The sequence below is a fragment of the Hermetia illucens genome, chromosome 4 (assembly GCF_905115235.1).
Source record: "Hermetia illucens chromosome 4, iHerIll2.2.curated.20191125, whole genome shotgun sequence".
Lineage (NCBI taxonomy): Eukaryota > Metazoa > Arthropoda > Insecta > Diptera > Stratiomyidae > Hermetia > Hermetia illucens.
The window spans coordinates 100,663,237-100,680,428 of record NC_051852.1 but is presented as its reverse complement, the minus strand read 5'-3'; the positions used below and the strand labels follow the sequence as shown (position 1 = coordinate 100,680,428).

General features: G+C 43.3%; 1 protein-coding gene across 1 annotated transcript in view; it reads right to left on the bottom strand.

Annotated features, from left to right (window-relative positions):
* The window catches only part of LOC119655644 (protein sine oculis), a 115,870-nt gene that overhangs the window by 69,173 nt on the left and 29,505 nt on the right, over positions 1-17,192 (bottom strand). The window contains 2 exon segments of the mRNA XM_038061623.1: positions 1,464-1,674; positions 7,879-8,641. Coding sequence (XP_037917551.1) covers positions 1,464-1,674; positions 7,879-8,244 — 577 coding nt within the window. The 5' untranslated portion in view covers positions 8,245-8,641.

Here is a 17,192-nt window from a genome sequence, read left to right as displayed (position 1 = left end):
GCGGCTATTGAGGCAGTTAACTCCTACTAGGTAAATTCGAAACTGATATGGCAATGCCTTAACAGACTGAACATGCTCGGCTCGCTCAATAAGGTCTGAATTCTCTAAGTTTCAGGCCACATTGGGTTAGAAGGCAATGACGCAGCAGACAAACTAACCAGGAAAGAAGCAGCGTCGCCGCTATATGGGCCAGAGCCATTCTGTGGAATCGGAAACGGATTCATAGCTACGACATTAATAAGTGAAGTGGAACGACATAGAGGGAATTTTACTGGGCGAACCTACCAGGAATGGAACAGTCCCGGGTAGATAGAGAGCTGCGAATCCAAGCGCCCGAAAGACTATTTAAACCTCCCCCACTGACCACCGCCCGCTAAACTATCACCTGGGGAAGCCGGGGATATTTACGGACACTGCCTGTAGATTTAATTAGGAGCAGCACTGTGCAAAGTAGGTTCAGGTAGATACCAGCTTGGAACACTTGGAAGTAGAGAACATAATAAAGTTTCTACCGATTATAGGTTTAAACGACATACTATAGTTTATATGTATGTATACTATAACCAGTAAAGGGCCACAATAGCTCCTTTAGGACGCAGTGCAACATCTTTTCATATGCATCTTGCACTTATGATTTCATAGCCTTCACGGCTGTTCCCAAAGGTCAATAATGCCCAAAAGCCCAATGCCCTGTAATATCACTGTTGGGCAAAGACTGTAGAGGACTAAATTGAAATGGACTATGCAAAATAAGCTAAAGCCACCTTAATTGGTTAAGGTACTTAGCAAAACTACACACAAATCTAGAAACGTGTTTTATTAATATGCATGTATACTGGCAGCAAATGGATAAGTGTCATCGTGCTCTTATTCAATTCACCGGAAAGTAGAAAAATTCCCGACTTCCTTTTGTTATGTTTTTACCTTCGTATACTCATTGCAATGACAACGGCAACAATTTATGAATGAAATCCCATGTTGTTGTTTTTCTTTTCGCTTCAATTTTTCCCGAGCTAGCTAGCGAGATTAGATTAGATTACAAACGTGGAAACTGCATAATGATGAAGAATCGAAGCGTAGCAGCGGAAAACCAAATGAATTTCAATACACAAGTTTTCTTATGCTTGAGCTACATTCTTGACAAAGGGAACAACTATTACCACCAGCCAGATAAAACCCTTTCGGAAAATAGTGTCTTCTTTCAAGGTAACACCGATAAGTGTAAGTGGAGGGACCTTCTTTCATTGAAGATAGAGAAACTCGGTTCATATATGGATTAAAAGAAGTCATATTTGCAAATTTGATTAATTTTAAAAATTTTAAGATCCAAAACATCTCCATGCTGGTGTGGTTTCTTAGAGTTTGCATTGGAGGGAATCGTTAATTGCTTGGAATAGCTCAGCATCACAGTTAATTCGCTTCCCCTTTTTCATGCCCTTGTTGAAATCAATATTTCATCTTACCTTTAAGCCATAGTGTCTGTAGTTTTGAATGATTATGCGGTGAAAACTGATGATGTTCCAACAGCCTGTAGAGTTCCTTATATTGTCCCCGGTGGAATGCAACAACAGCCTTTGCTTTGAGCACTGACTCATTCAGTTGCAGTTTATCACATTGCGGTAATGACCATAGAAATCGTCCTAGCCGTTCTATGTTACCGGCTTGTTGTAGTACCTGTAAAAAATCAAATTTTAGTTTTAGATTTTTCAAACTTGATAGATAATATTATCAACTCCTTGAAGAATTGTCGCATAATCCGAAAACAAATTGTCTCTCTTAACCACTCAACAAATTGGGAATTCCGATCACCATCTGGAAACCAACAAGGCTTCTAATTATTTCATCACCAAAGTCAACTAAATTATAAATCAATCTTGCTTCTAATCAAGCCTTCATATATAATCTATTGATTAATCTAAAAAGTCGGGTCGCATTTCAAAGAAAAAAAATTAGAATAAATTAAGTTCCTACGAAGTGGAGATCTGTTAGGACACCTGGAGCGATCTCACACAATTGTCTCCAGCAGGCAACCAATTCTATGAAGACATTCGAAATTATTAAATATTAAAAATGGGCTTGCTTTCAAAGATCTTCAGCTAATCTCCGCAAGGGCAACTGAGCTAAGATTCCAGAATTGGATGAAATATGTAGTTTCAAACAATAGTAACAAACTGTGCTTTCATAATTGTGAATTGAATCCGATCTGCCATTATGATAATTTCATTCCAGGTTGTCTTCTACTAATTGGAAATTTTCGCTTCCTAAGAAGGTGTCGGCAATTCCAATTTCAGATTCATTTATTCTTGCTTACATGCATTTTTGAAATGCGAGCGCTACTTCCCTTTAGGCCCAATTGAAGGATTAGAATCTTGCTACTCTTGCCAAATGGACCCTGCGAAATATTAGGCTGAGCGAAACGAAATACTTTAATAAGAAAAGAGAGTTCTGTGTTTTTTCCTGCCTCGCGCGGTCGTGTAGCTCTCTGTCGAAGACTTGCCTGGTTTTGAATGATAAGGTAGTTCACTTTTCAGTAAAAATCGTTACTACTGTTTGCACGAGGTTCTATACCAGACACTTTCGACTGGTTTCCCATCTAAGTACTCAACATTCTTAACAACGCTTAACCTTAACTCATAGTAGGGCATGCGCAGAGCCTTATATGAATTCGTCGATCTCGACTAAACAAACAGAAACGGAAAGCGTGAGAGAAGCAAAGATCTGTCAATAAGAGAAGCACAGTGAGCAACCGTAGAAAGGGCGCATGTTTTACCAACAAGTCAGCAAAATGGAGTCATATACATACATAAATCTCGAAGCTCATTTCGCCGAAACAAAGATAGAAATCTGATTCCCGACAGCATGGGCATATTGGACAGCCGAACTGGTTATATCGGGAGGCGACCAACTAAACCAAGCGGTTCATCAATTTGTGCTCAAGGTTATTGACAACGAATCAATGCCCGATGATGGGCGACAAAGCATTATCTGTCCCATACATAAAATGGCGGATATCACACCTGCCAATAATTATAGAGATACCATGATGCTGAGCACCAGATATAAGTTATCCTCCGCGATATTGCTAAGCCGGATAACCGCATACGTCCAGAATATCATCGGCTGAAATTAGCGACAGATCAGATTTTTTCGCTGCGGCGAGCGATCGAAAAATGGTTGAAATATGGTCATCAGTTGCACCATTTTTTCATTGACTTCAAAGTCACCTATGCGCAGCATTGTAGCGGAGCAGGCAATTTGCAAGGTGAACACATTCATTTAATTGAGTACACCCCGAGGACTATAAAAAACAGACGGCCACGACTCATGAAAAACAAATTCGGTTACTTATTATCGTCGCAATTTTCGGGGGCTAGCCAGTTTTCCATGGTAAAAAAACTTTACCGATAAATTAATTTAGGTAATTTAATTTATTATCAATTTAATTTAAAAAAAGAACAACCAGAACCCAGCAAAATACAACACGAAGCTCTTCTCCTCTGCTCAGTTCTTTCCACTCCTCGCCCCGCTTAGTGTTCTTCCCTGTCGATGTTAATGTTGTCTATCAAGTAAGTGAAATTGCTAGGCTAAATCACTTAATGACAGAGCTAACGCTTGGTGAATGTAGGGCAAGCCAACTGCTGCGCGAGATGAAGCAGTTGAATGGTGACGAAATCGGCTTCAAACTTCAATTTTTTAAGCTGCAAGGACTCACGGAAACAAACCTGCTTTCTTCGCGTGTATCGATCCAAAGTCTTTGGACACGTGATAAAATGAAATGCTCTGTACTTTTTCACCAAAAAACTAAACTTGCTGGGGATTCCGTGGCTACTCGAAACACAGCACCACATTTCCCTAATAAGTTATGATCCCTTAAGACAGCTCTAGCTACAGCTCTACAGCTCATTCCAGAATAATCAATTAATACCACAATCGTTAAAACTCGCGACAGCAAATTCTTCGTTGATCCGCACTTCTGGATTGCAAGTCGATCTGCACGGCAGATTCCTCGTCGACCAGACAATCTCCCTTATTTCATCAGGTGAAATCTCAACCTGGACACCGAACACTATTTGCATTGTTTTTAAAGACCTCACCGACCCAGATATTTGCACATTCAAAAATACCGCAACATCACCACCGAGCGTAGCCTCTCTGAATTCGCTAAACATGATGATAAGTGCCACATCAACACTACTGGCTTCTTTATCTTTTCTAAAGTGCATCCATTACCACCCCAGAAGCGCGGAGAACAAAAGGAGCTCCTTAAGCAGGGTATTTGTAGACTTCTGGCAGCTGTTGGTCTCTGTCACTTCACATGACTAATTAATCCAATGACGAATGGAGAGCTTTTGGCGATTACAGACGTTTAAACATCCAGAAGATTCCAAACCAATACCATAATCCCTTCATCCACAATTTTGCACACTCTATCGCAAACTGCCGTATTTTTTTGACCTTTCACTTAGTCAAGGCATACCACTAAATATCTATAGCTCCCGAAGGCTTTCCACAAACAGCATACATTTCGGAGTCTTCCAGTTCACTAGGATGGCTTTTGGAGATTTATTCACTCTGTGCCACAATACCTTCAATTTTGTTTCGTATATTTGAAAGATGTTCTGGTCGCGTCCTCTTCTGAATCTGATCATTTATAAAATCACAAATCTGACAGTCGTGAAGCTTCTTTTACAAGAAACTGAACCCCGTTCAACGGAACTACAGCACGTACGATCGTATTCTCTTAAAGGCGGGCCGTCCGCAGTGTTCACACAACATAAGCTATTCACCTTTGCTTCGAAGCAGAAGCCTGACAAATCATCCCTTCGTCAGCTTCCGCATCTAAGTTTTATACACCAGTACACTCCCGATAATGCACACTTGTGTGGACGGGATAATGTAGTTCCCGGCAAGTCAACTTCTCCGTCAATTTTCCGGTAATCGGGGAAGCGCAGAAGGACGACAGTTCAAAACTACGATACATTTGAGGACAAGGCAGGAACACGTCTGAGGGAACACTCCACAGTTCACCAAATCTTTTCACACAATCCATCTCGACATAATCCGCCTTTTGCGGGACTTGCACGATTTGAGATATTCCCTTAGAGTCATCGGAAAATGCTTCTCGACAATCTTGCGACGACACCTTATGTCGAGAGTAGATTTCATGCATCGGTGTACCGGCAATTATAATCACACACCAGGTCGAGTCCTCCCTTTTCTAAGAGTTGGGCAAACTACTCAACCTCAAACTCCACCGGACAATCGCATACCACCCGCAGTCCATAGGATGCTTTAAAGATGAGACAATACGCTGAAAGCCGCTATAATGCCCCAAAATTCCCTTCTTGGTCACAACTAATGCCAATCGTTCTACTTGGCCTCCGGAAGCCTTGACACGAGGCTGCGTTTGCACAAAGACATAATGCGGAAGCCGCAGCAAACCACCCTGGCCCTGGTTTCCCTGGCCCTTCTTTCTAAAAGAAAACAAAGCCAGAAAGAAGGGCGCGCGACTTACAGCAGCCGAGCTGAGAGAACCATGCGTCTAGTTCCTCCTTGAAACCAGTTTGGCTTCAACTGGGCGTGAAGTGTTATAGCGTTATAAAAGGGAGCATTTGCAAAGCCCATGCACTCTTTTATTGGAGAAAAAGTGAGCACTCGTAACTGTGTTTGGGAAAAGACTCCATTGAAGAATTTTTGAGCGCCTTGAAGAGGACGCACGATTCCATAGAAGAACAAACCTTATTAAAAGTCTAAATGTACACTGGGCAAAGGAGAGAAGCATATGCTAACAGGCATATTGCCGAAAGTGGCTAGTGTTCCGTACTTAGAAATATATTAATAACGACTAAAAAAGTTTATTCAAATATATCTCAATCATTGGCCGACCCACAGAATTTGTTTAACTACTTACGAATTCAGGTGGAAATTTTTAACGTAAGCGAATCGTACGAAAACTTTGACGGTGGTTGATGGGTCACAAATTCGACTGATGGAGTAGCTACTTGGAGAGGAGGTTTTCAAGCCATCCGGTGTGCCATGAGATAGTTGGCAAGTGGTTTTATGTGAGCGAGAATACGCCTCACCAAGTTTCACATTATATTAATTTGAACATATGCTAGAGAACCTGTTCCCAACGCAATCGAAAGGAATCAGAAGGTGATTTCCAGCAACTTTAATGCGTGGACCCTCGAGTGGAGAAGCAGAAATACTAAAACAAGGGAGTGCAGTATATTAGAAGCTGTTGCTCTATTAGGCATATTGTCAGCCAACAAAAGGGATGTAAAGACATATCGAGAAAAGGGATTTGGTGCAGTTATAGATCTGATTTTTGTCGATACTATAATGACGCGTAAGCACGTTAGCGAAGTCACCTGCAGTGACCACTAAGCAATAATATTTAAACGATGGAGAAAACTATGGAAAACCTGCATGCCTAAAACCAAGGTTGAGAAAGGTGTCAGGTCAATCTGTAAAAGCATTGGGTAAAGAAACATTCCCGGAAATGCGGAAAAAAACATCTGTCAAGAGGCCCACAGAACTTTAATGGGGCTAGCCAGCGGCTCCAGTACGTTTTAAGGAACTCTGTATAGAAGCGAATGTAAACCTGAACGCCTTTAAATTTGTTGCAGGCCGATTCAGGGGCCATTCATCTTCACAGACCCCCGTGACCTATTCTCTTGCTGTAGATTTTGCAGGGGTTATTCTTCCAGCTAGAGAGGGGTACTGACAGACAAAAAACAACCGGCTGGAAATCTGCACTTAAACACAATGCGGAAAATATTGAAGTAGACAATCTACAATAACCGTTGTGACAAGGGATCATTTGAGGTAGTATGGATTTTATAAAGGTAGACCATTGATACCATCAAATTAGTTTTTGACTTGACTGCAATGTAGTTCACGGAGAGAATACTTCCAGCAAATATTATGGTGGTGGCTCGGGACGCGAAAAATGCGTTCGATTCGGTCAATTGGAGCCTTGCATGGAAGCCTCCTGGCACGATTGGTGTTCGTATAAGTGAACGCTTTGGTATGACTCCAATGGTGGATTTAAGGAGAATGTTATCTCGGCGGGTGTCTCACAGGCTTCTTACTCGTCTGCTTGTTGTGGACCATCATTGCGTTCGTTTTGGTGTTGGCCGGGAATGTTGTTGAGGCTTGGTTAGAGAGTGCTTGTACTTGCGGAGGAATTAACCGAAGGGGTTCTCATCACCAAGCGCCATGTGAAATATTACATCCGGATTAGAATCACCTCGAAGTCGGTCATCAAATACTTAGAAGTACGATAGACCTTAGAGTTAGTTTTAAGCAACGCTTGCAGCATACTTGCCATAAACCATGCACCGAGAGTGTACGCAGATAAACAGAGTGGGGATACACAGAACAGCCTTATTGTTGTGTTTTGCCTTCAAGAGAGAGCATGGGGATGTCGATTATAATTTCACCAAGTTTACAGGTTTAAATACTTTGCCTGATGGTCCAAACTGTGCTGGAGTCCCGGAGGACCCAGACATCTATTCTTTCACTGAGCGGGGAGGAGAGAAAATAATGCTGGTACCGGTGTCAAGAATTCTGGCATGCTAGGAGAAGAGTTTAGGGAAGTTCCGCTTGTTAAAGAAAGGAGACTTACTCTAGCTAGTGAGGTAACTCCGTTTCGTGGGGAAGGGAGATTGATAAACTAACTGACAATAGAAGTGCATTATTAGTGAATGTTAATTAAATGGAGCGGGGTGCATCCGACTGTCGAAACAAATAACTGGATTGTAACGTGTATTGTATCTTCATGGTAAAAACATACGAGCGTATTCACAATTATTAAATGTCATTGATATGAGCATCCGATTTGCATAATTTCTTAATTAATCTGAATCAACTTACCTCACACACACACGCCACTTGTTCCTGTGTAAAACCAAAACTGGGCAATGTTTCTCGACCTCCGCTATTCCCATTTCCGCCACCACCAGCTCCACCAGTCGTTCCGCCGACCCCCACATGGCCACCTGTCGCGGTTGTACCGTTATGCCCCATAATCTCCAACGCGCCATTGCCACCACTATTATTATTATTGCTTGTTGTATTATTGTTGTTATTGTTACTGTGATTGTTGTTATTGTTGTTATGCGCTGACGGCACAACGGCCGCCACACCCGTAGGACTGTAGGGGGGTGTTGTCTGCCGACTGTTCACTACAGCTGCACTCGTGGAGAGATCATAGAAGTCAGGAGCTGGATGCTGGAGCATATTTTTTCGACACGTCAAAAAATCCGGAAAAGCAGGAAAACTCTGTACCAACGCACGACGCGTCACACTACACGAAGTCGACTTTTGATTAACCGCGCGCGTTTTATCCGAAATTCCGTCAGCTGCATTAATCACTTAGCGCGACTTAAGCTCTGAATGCGGACTTCTTTCGCTTCAACTGGTATTCTTTTCACTTTTTGCATTTAGTTTGAATGAATTTGTCATCCGCTTGGTTATCGGAGGAAAAATAACAAAAGGTATTCGGAGATGACTCAAATTTGTGCACTTTAGAACTTCAAAAAGACGAGATGGTTAGCATTTGACTCGCAAAACCCGTCGGAAACCACTGTTTTCGCATTTCACTGATGAAACTGATCACTGCCGACTCCTTCTTAGTCTGGAAAAGGAAAAAAATAATTGGTTAACGAAGTGATATAGAGTGGAAGAATGTGAAACAGAAATGTTAAGGAGAAAAAATTGTATCTGCATACAACGTGGTCACAACTTCAATGAAAAATATACATAAAAAACACTAACCAGCCCTTGGACATTTTAAGTTTTATATACGTACAGGTACATGAATATGTAGCTGTAAGTCCCTATGCGCGAACTACCAACGCACCTTCACTATGTGCTTCAATCCTCCGTAGCAGTCACCACAAAGTAGCCACTTTTAATGTGCTGTTGCCCGCGACTCATTCGTGATCATCATCAACGGCACAACAACCGGTATCCGGTCTAGGCCTGCCTTAATAATGAACTCCAGACAACCCGGTTTTGCACAGAGGTCCACCAATTCGATATCCCTAAAAGCTGTCTGACGTTCTGGCCTACGCCATCGCTCCATCTTAGGCAGGGTCTGCCTCGTCTTCTTTTTCTACCATAGATATGGCCCTTATAGACTTTCCGGGTGGGATCATCCTCCTCCATACGGATTAAGTGACCCGCCCACCGTAACCTATTGAGCCGAATTTTATCCACAACCGGACGGTCATGGTATCGCTCATAGATTTCGTCATTGTATAGGCTACGGAATCGTCCATCCTCATGTAGGGGGTCAAAAATTCTTCGGAGGATTCTTCTCTCGAACGCGGCCAAGAGTTCCCAATTTTTCTTGTTAAGAACCCAAGTTTCCGAGGAATACATGAGGACTGGCAAGATCATAGTCTTGTACAGTAAGAGCTTTGACTTTGATGGTGAGACGTTTCGAGCGGAACAGTTTTTGTAAGCTGAAATAGGCTCTATTGGCAGCCACCAACCATGCGCGGATTTCATCATCGTAGCTGTTATCGGTTGTGATTTTCGACCCCAGATAGGAGAAATTTTCAACGATCGAAGTTGTATTCCCCTATCCTTATTCTTCCAGTTTGACCAGTGCGGTTTGATGTTGTTGGTTGGCTCGTGTTCGGTGCTGACGTTGCCACCATATACTTTGTCTTGCCTTCATTGATGTGCAGCCCAAGATCTCGCGCCGCCTGGCCGATCTGGATGAAGGCAGTTTGTACGTCTCGGGTCGTTCTTCCCATGATGTCGATATCGTCAGCATAGGCCAGTAGTTGGGTGGACTTAAAGAGGATCGTACCTCTTGCATTTACATCAGCATCACGGATCACTTTCTCGAAGGCCAGGTTAAAGAGGACGCATGATAGGGCATCCTCTTGTAGTAAACCGTTGTTAATGTCGAATGGTCTTGAGAGTGATCCTGCTGCTTTTATCTGTCCTCGCACATTGGTCAGGGTCAGCCTAGTCAGTCTTATTAGTTTCGTCGGGATACCGAATTCTCTCATGGCCGTGCACAGTTTTACCCTGGCTATGCTATCATAGGCGGCTTTAAAGTCGGTGAATAGATGGTGCAACTGTTGTCCATATTCCAACGCTTGCCGCAGAGAGAAAATCTGGAGTCAAGTCTCTTTGGTATGGGCCAATGATGTTCTGGGCGTATGGGGCTATCCGGCCTAGCAAGATAGCAGAGAATATCTTATAGACGGTACTCAGCAACGTGATACCTCTATAATCGCTGCACTGTGTGATATCTCCCTTTTTATGTATGCGACAGATAATGCCTCGTTGCCAATCGTCAGGCACTTATGACTTTTAAGCCGATGAATTGCACGGACTGTTCCTCCTAAACTTGGTGGTGGCGGGACCTCCAACTCGTCGATGTTCTGGTTGTTCAGTATCTTGTTCAGTACTCAATCCATCGCTCCAATATGCCCATTCTGTCGGAAATCAGATTTGTCTTTGTCTTGGCAGGATGAACATCGAGATGTATAAGGCTTCATCCTGCTCACTTGTTGGTAAAACTTCCGCGCCTGGTGCGGTTGCTCCCTGTACTTTTCGAGTTCATAGACTTGTTGGTTCTCCCAGGCTTCATTTTTCCGTCTGTAAAGTCGCTTCTCTGCTCGACGGAGTTCGTGATAAGTCTCCGCGCGTGCCCGCGTTCTTTGAGAATGCAACATTACTCGGTATGCGGCATTCTTCCGTTCCGTTGCTAGCTTACATTCATCGTTAAACCAGCCGCTCCGACTCTTTTGCGGCTGGGGCCAAGTATGTTTGTGGCCGTATCCACGATAACGTTCTTCAGGTGGTTGTGAAGATCATTTATTGATGCTTCATCTCCAGGTCCTCTGTTGACTGCGGTTATTGCGGAATCCATTTCCCTCTTATAGATGTCGTGGAGGGCTGTGTTGTGAATGGCTTCAGTGTTAACTCTCCGCTGATTGTCAGAGGGGATTCTAGGTGGTATTGTTACTCGAGTTCGCAGCACCATGGCAACGAGATAGTGATCCGAGTCTATATTGGCCCCCCTATATGTTCTGACATTCATCAAGGCTGAGAGGTGGCGGCGTTCGATCAACACGTGGTCAATTTGGTTGAAAGTGATCCCGTCTGGAGAGGACCATGTATGTTTGTGGACCGCTTGCCGCGCAAACCAGGTACTTCCAACAACCATTTCGTGTGACCCTGCTAATTGAATAATCCGCAGTCCGTTATCATTTGTATTTTCGTGTAAGCTATGGTAGCCAACGTATCGCCTGAATACGGGCTCCTTCCTTACTTAGCTGTTAAAATCCCTAAGTACGATTTTGATATCATATCTGGGACAGGCTTCGAGGGTTCTTTCTATTGCCTCGTAGAAGGTATCCTTCTCCGACTCTGCAGTCTGCTCTGTAGGGGCGTGAACGTTAATGAGGCTTATATTTCTAAACTTGCCTCGCAAGCGCAGAGTGCATAGCCGTTCGCTTATGTTTTCAAAGCGGATAACAGCAGGTTTCATTTTTTGGCTGAATAAGAGACCTACTCCGAGCACATGGTTTACTGGATGGCCACTATAATATATGGTGTAGCGGCTCTTCTCCAGGAAACCGGTCCAACGCATCTCCTGTAGCGCTGTTACATCAGCCCTATATTGGGACAAGGTATCGGCTAGCTGCTTATCAGCTTCATCTCTGTACAGGGAGCGCACGTTCCATGAGAAAATGCGCAAATCGTTGTTCCTTTTTCGTTGCCGGGTCCGTCGTTTTAAAATTCGTCCTATCCGAGGCTCCTGTTGTGGCTTCGTAACAAGCTGTTTGCCGTGTAGGGTTGTCAGCCCTAACCAACCCCCAACTGGAGGACCAGTTGGTACAATTTGTCCCGTTTTTAGGCGCGGGAGACTCGCCTTCATTTTTCTCCGTCTACAGCTTTTCGTTAAGAAAGAGCTCCCAGCAGTTACCACGTGGAGGTGGAGATAGGGTTTGGTAGTAGAGCTGTTGGTGTTGGTTCAGCAGGCATTTCCCAGGTTTTATGCTCCATCGTGGGTACCAATCCACGTTTCGCCCTGGGACCTATACTACCCTTTGACCTCATTCGTCGGCCTTGCATAATATAGTAGCAACAGAATTAGCTTCCTTTCTTAATGTGAGTTGAGCATTCATTGCTTCTTCCGCCTTTTAATCAGCTACGCTACGAGGTTGACGCACCTGAAGATTTTCCGGCTTTAGATACCAATACAACTTTCTGTCAATCCCAAAATGCCGGAAAGTTCTCCACTGCACGCATTGCTCCACACCACTTAGAAAACATGATCAACTTTCAATTTAAAACAAGCTTAAACGCCTTATGAGGGTTCAACCGGATACGGAACTTTGCTTCTCCATATCCTACTGAAAATTTCCAACTGCTCTTCTTTGATCACTGCGGGTACTATTAGTATCTTCTCCCTCTAGCGACCCACCAAATACTTGTACTCGCCTCTGAGTAGTTTCCTTCCGAAAGTCTCTTACTTTACTAAACAACTAATTTGAAGTTTCTTTACTTTCTTTATAGTCGTGTTCCTTCCGCCTTAATAAATCTAATCTATCACCTCCTGAGCAAGCGCTCACCCAAGCTTTCTAACCAACTCACTATTTCTGCTATATTCTACTGAGTAATGTGCATTATCTCAACAATAAATCGTATTTTGCACTATAGAGAGCTATCTCTAGGCTAGTACCTGATTTATCTATACATCTACGAAAATTTGTTTGTTTGTATCTCTTTCTCTAACCAGTTGAACAGCCCCTCTTCCTCCCATTTTGTCCTTCATTGCTTTGCAGGCTCCCTGCTAGAATAAATTTAGCAATGTACCTTCCTTTTTAGTACGTATTCGTATTCTTTCCGAAACTTAACAATCAACGCTTCCACGGCTTTTATATGTCATCAGCATGTTTTCAGACTCTGTCAAAATACGACATAGAGGATTGTAGTCCTCAGAAGTGATCGTTGAATGGAAACCCTGTGTGTTTTTTTCAAAAATTTAAATCGAATTATTTTCATTTTCCATTTTAGTTACTAATCTACATAAGTTCTGAGTATTTGGCACTTTTTTGTGTGCAACCTGGATTTGCACGTGTTACTATCCTTGACAATGTACCATTTATATTGAACGGATCGATAATAAATGAACAGGCTCATCGATAGAAAATATGTGCCCTTCCATATTACCAAAATACATATCTAATTTTGTTAGCCTGTTTTCCGGCCCCCCGAGGCCCGGGGGGAATCCACTCCCCTCTTGTCAGGCTTGTATCTGCTTGAAACATTCGCATGATAGTGAGGACTATGCTCCCTCTCTCACTCCACATTAATGGCAATTGTTGTAAATGGTGCCCAGCAGCGTGGGATCTGCTGTACCTCAAATAGAAATTTAAGTTGTCGTGTGTGAAGAATTCAAAGGCACTGGCTCTGGACACTTCTTCAGCTAGGGGGCGCAGCAAAAAATCGCAGTGTGGAACGTCCAATTGTTAAAAACACCCCATCTAGGTCACTCAAGGGCGAATTATGGCCATTCACTCTACCTGTGAGAAGTTTTGGCACCTCTTTCTAGACTGCAGAGGTATACCTTTTAATATCTAGAAACGTAGACAGGTATTTGAATATCTTCGATGCGCCAATTAAAATAGCTATCCAAAGAACCCTTAGACTATGAAAACCAAGTCGGGCCCAAGCTGAATAAAGGGGCTTGCTACGCCGCAACTCGTACCACATGCTCTGTTCATTTAATTGCAGCCATTAACTTTTTCTTTCAGAAATTTCTGCCTATAGAATATACAGGGTGCGGCAGCATAACTTCCTTTTTTAAAATGCGCGCCACTCAGTTAGTTGATGTTATAGCGGAGCGCTAGTGGTCTCGTTCAAGAGGGGATACTGTAAAGTTTTGTCCCGACACGGTTCAGTCGCCATCATGCGTTGGAATAGTGAGGAGCGTGCCTTTGCCGTTGAGGTTTACTTTTCAAGCGGATGTTCGGTTATTGCAATACAGCGTGCATTTCGGAATCGCTTTAATTTAGCCCCGTTGGCTACCGTCCCAGACCGCAAATCAATTGTTACATGGGTCACTACATTCAGACAAACTGCAAGTGCGACAAAAGGAAGAACTGGAGTCCCTAGGCCCGTTAGATCACCTGAGAAATTGAAGCAGTGCGAGCGTCAATGTTACGATCGCCACGGCGTTTTACGCGCAAACACGCATCTGCCCTTGGACTATCCGATCGTTCTGTGAGAAGAATTCTTCGTGATGATCTTCATTTTCATCCCTATAAGATGGCGATAGTGCAGGAACTTTCAGAAAGTGACTTCAATTCTCGGATGAAGGCGTGTGAGCTTCTTCTTGATGTCGTTCCCGAGGGTGCTATTGTTTTTTAGCAATAAAGCCCATTTTCATTTGTGTGGGTCCGTTAAAAAACAAAACATGCGCTACTGGGCTGACACGAACCCTCGAGAATTGCATCAAAAGCCTTTGCATTCACCCAAAGTCACAGTGTGGTGTGCAATTTCCTCAGCTGGAATTATTGGTCCCTGGTTTTTTGAGGAAAATGAGGTTACAGTGACAGTGAATTCGGACCGGTATGTAAACATGCTACAGAATTTTTTTTTCCACGGCTAGAAAATTTGGATTTGGGGGACACTTGGTTCCAACAAGACGGTGCAACAGCACACACTTCAAGAGCATCGATGGCTGTTTTGAGGGAACACTTTTCAGAGCGCCTTATCTCAATTAGAGGCGATTTGGAATGGCCGGCACGCTCTCCCGATCTGTCCCCTTGTGATTTTTTCCTATGGGGTTTTTTGAAATCCCGTGTTTATGTGAACCGTCCAAGAAGCCTACAAGATTTGAAGACCAACATCCAAGAAGAAATTGCCAACATAACACCTGCTATGCTAACAAGAGTCATGACAAACGCCAGAAATCGGTTTACGCAATATATGGAGAATGGGGGACGTCACCTAACAGATTTGATCTTCAAAACAATGTAAATAAAAACTTTAGACATGTACCTACATTATAAAAAATAAATAAATATTTTGCGATGCATACAATAGTTATTGAGTTTTGAAAAAAGGAAGTTATGCTGCCGCACCCTGTATAAGTAGTATATAGAGGATAGAATATTATCACCATCACAAAGGGAAAATCCCCCTTTACCTTCTTCCGTAAGTGTTCTTTTACATATAGTATCACTTTCACCTAAATTTATCTCAATGCTTCGAACGACATTAAATAATGATGTCTCAATGTTTATTTGCATCAATTAAGTTTCACGGTGTTCTATCCCACTGGCATGACAGACTTCCAGAAGAACGTTGGCAACAGCATATCCCCCCAATGATTTTCAGTGACAAGTTCAAATCCTAAATTTGCGAAACGATCGCTCATTCGGCGTTGTACTTAACATGATTAACGTTATATTATCAAAGTGTGAGGCACCTCACAACCGGTTTTTCGATTATCGTTGCGGTTCTCCGCCTCGGGCCAATTCCAGTTAGCCCGTTGGTAAGTTCCGTCCCCACGTACTCGAGGAGGGCGATCAGACTCGAATTTGCAAGGGACTCACTTTGGCTTGCCGGCCGTGATGCAGTAGGCGAATGCTCCAAAGGCCTAATCAGGGCAATCAGGCCCGAATCTGCACGGGGACTCATCTAAAGTGGCAAATTGGTCATGAAACCTTACCAGGGGTATACTGATACCATGGGAACCGGGATAGCCCCTGGACTCTCACACTTCGGATGAACTCTCATTGTATGTGAGTATAGCTCGGTTGTTTGCGGTTGGCCCCCTAGTGGGAGCTTGATGGGGGTTGTGGTTATGCTCAAGCGAGAAGAGACCTTCGGGCCTCGGCGTGGTGCTGTGTTTCAGCACGGGTGCCGTACTCCTTAGTTCGGTAGAGTTTTTGACGACCAATCCTCATGAAACAGGCACAATCACTAACAGCGGAAGTGACCTGTCCAGAACTGAGCGATTTATATACCTGGGGTCAACCCTATCAGCCAATAGAGAACTGCGTTATGATATTGCTTCACGCATTAACGCAACCTGGATGAAGTGGCGTTCCACAATTGGTATTCTTTGTAATCAACGTATCGACGAACGTCTCAAATCTAAAATTTACCGTAATGTCGTCCATCCTGCCGATCATTATGGTCCTGAGTGTTGGCCTATGTTGGACTATAAAAGACTTCCGGTAATAGAGACGAAGATGTTGCGTTGGACTAGTGGCGTGACCTGTTTTGATCACATTCGAAATGAGGATATCCGCGATCGGTATGGGGTTGCACCGATCGTGGAAAAATTGCGACGGTCAAGTAATTCGCGCAAACAAGAATTCACTTGCCAAGATTGGTTTGAACATCGAAGCCGATCGTAAACGAACAAGAGGCCTTGATACGTTGGAAGGGGATTTAAAAGCCTCGAGATTACATCTAGACCAAGTATTTGATAGAGCCAAATGGTGAAACCTTACGATGAGCCGACCCCGCTTGTGAACGGGACAAAGCCTGAAGAAAAAAAAATCAACTTAAAGAGAAACCGCCCGCAATCAACGTGTTAAATCGCGCCAGGCTATAGGACGAAGTGTCATCATCAGACTTCAGATCTTAGTATATGGCATTTCCTTTACACAAATAGCGTATTTTTTTTGTGTTGCAAACATATCAAATGTTGTGTCTTTTCGGAAGCTTTATTTTTTTGTTTTAATTGAAGACAAAAAGCAGCTGAAAGTTATCTATTCCTGTGTGAAATTTATGGGAGGCATTCTCCATCGCAACCAAAGTGCGAGTACTGGTTTCAACGTCTGGACAGCCGAAAAAGTTTGCAAACACGTAATTGGAAGTAGTACTGGATAAAGATTTGTGCTAAACCCGAGAAAAACTTGCGAAATCATTAGGAGTGATCCAACCACCCATTTCCATACGTATAAAAGCATTGGGAATGATGCGAAAGGAAGGAAATTGGGAAGAACAGACTCCGAACGAAACCCTCACGGGGGAGTGTTACCAACAACAACTGATATATTTGAGCCAAATGTTGAAGATAAAACGGAATATGCCAAAAGACATGGCACGGAGTTTTTTCAACATGATAATGCTCGGCTACATGTTGCAAAATCTGCCATAGAAACGTGGGAAGCGTTAAACTTGTGTGTGCTTCC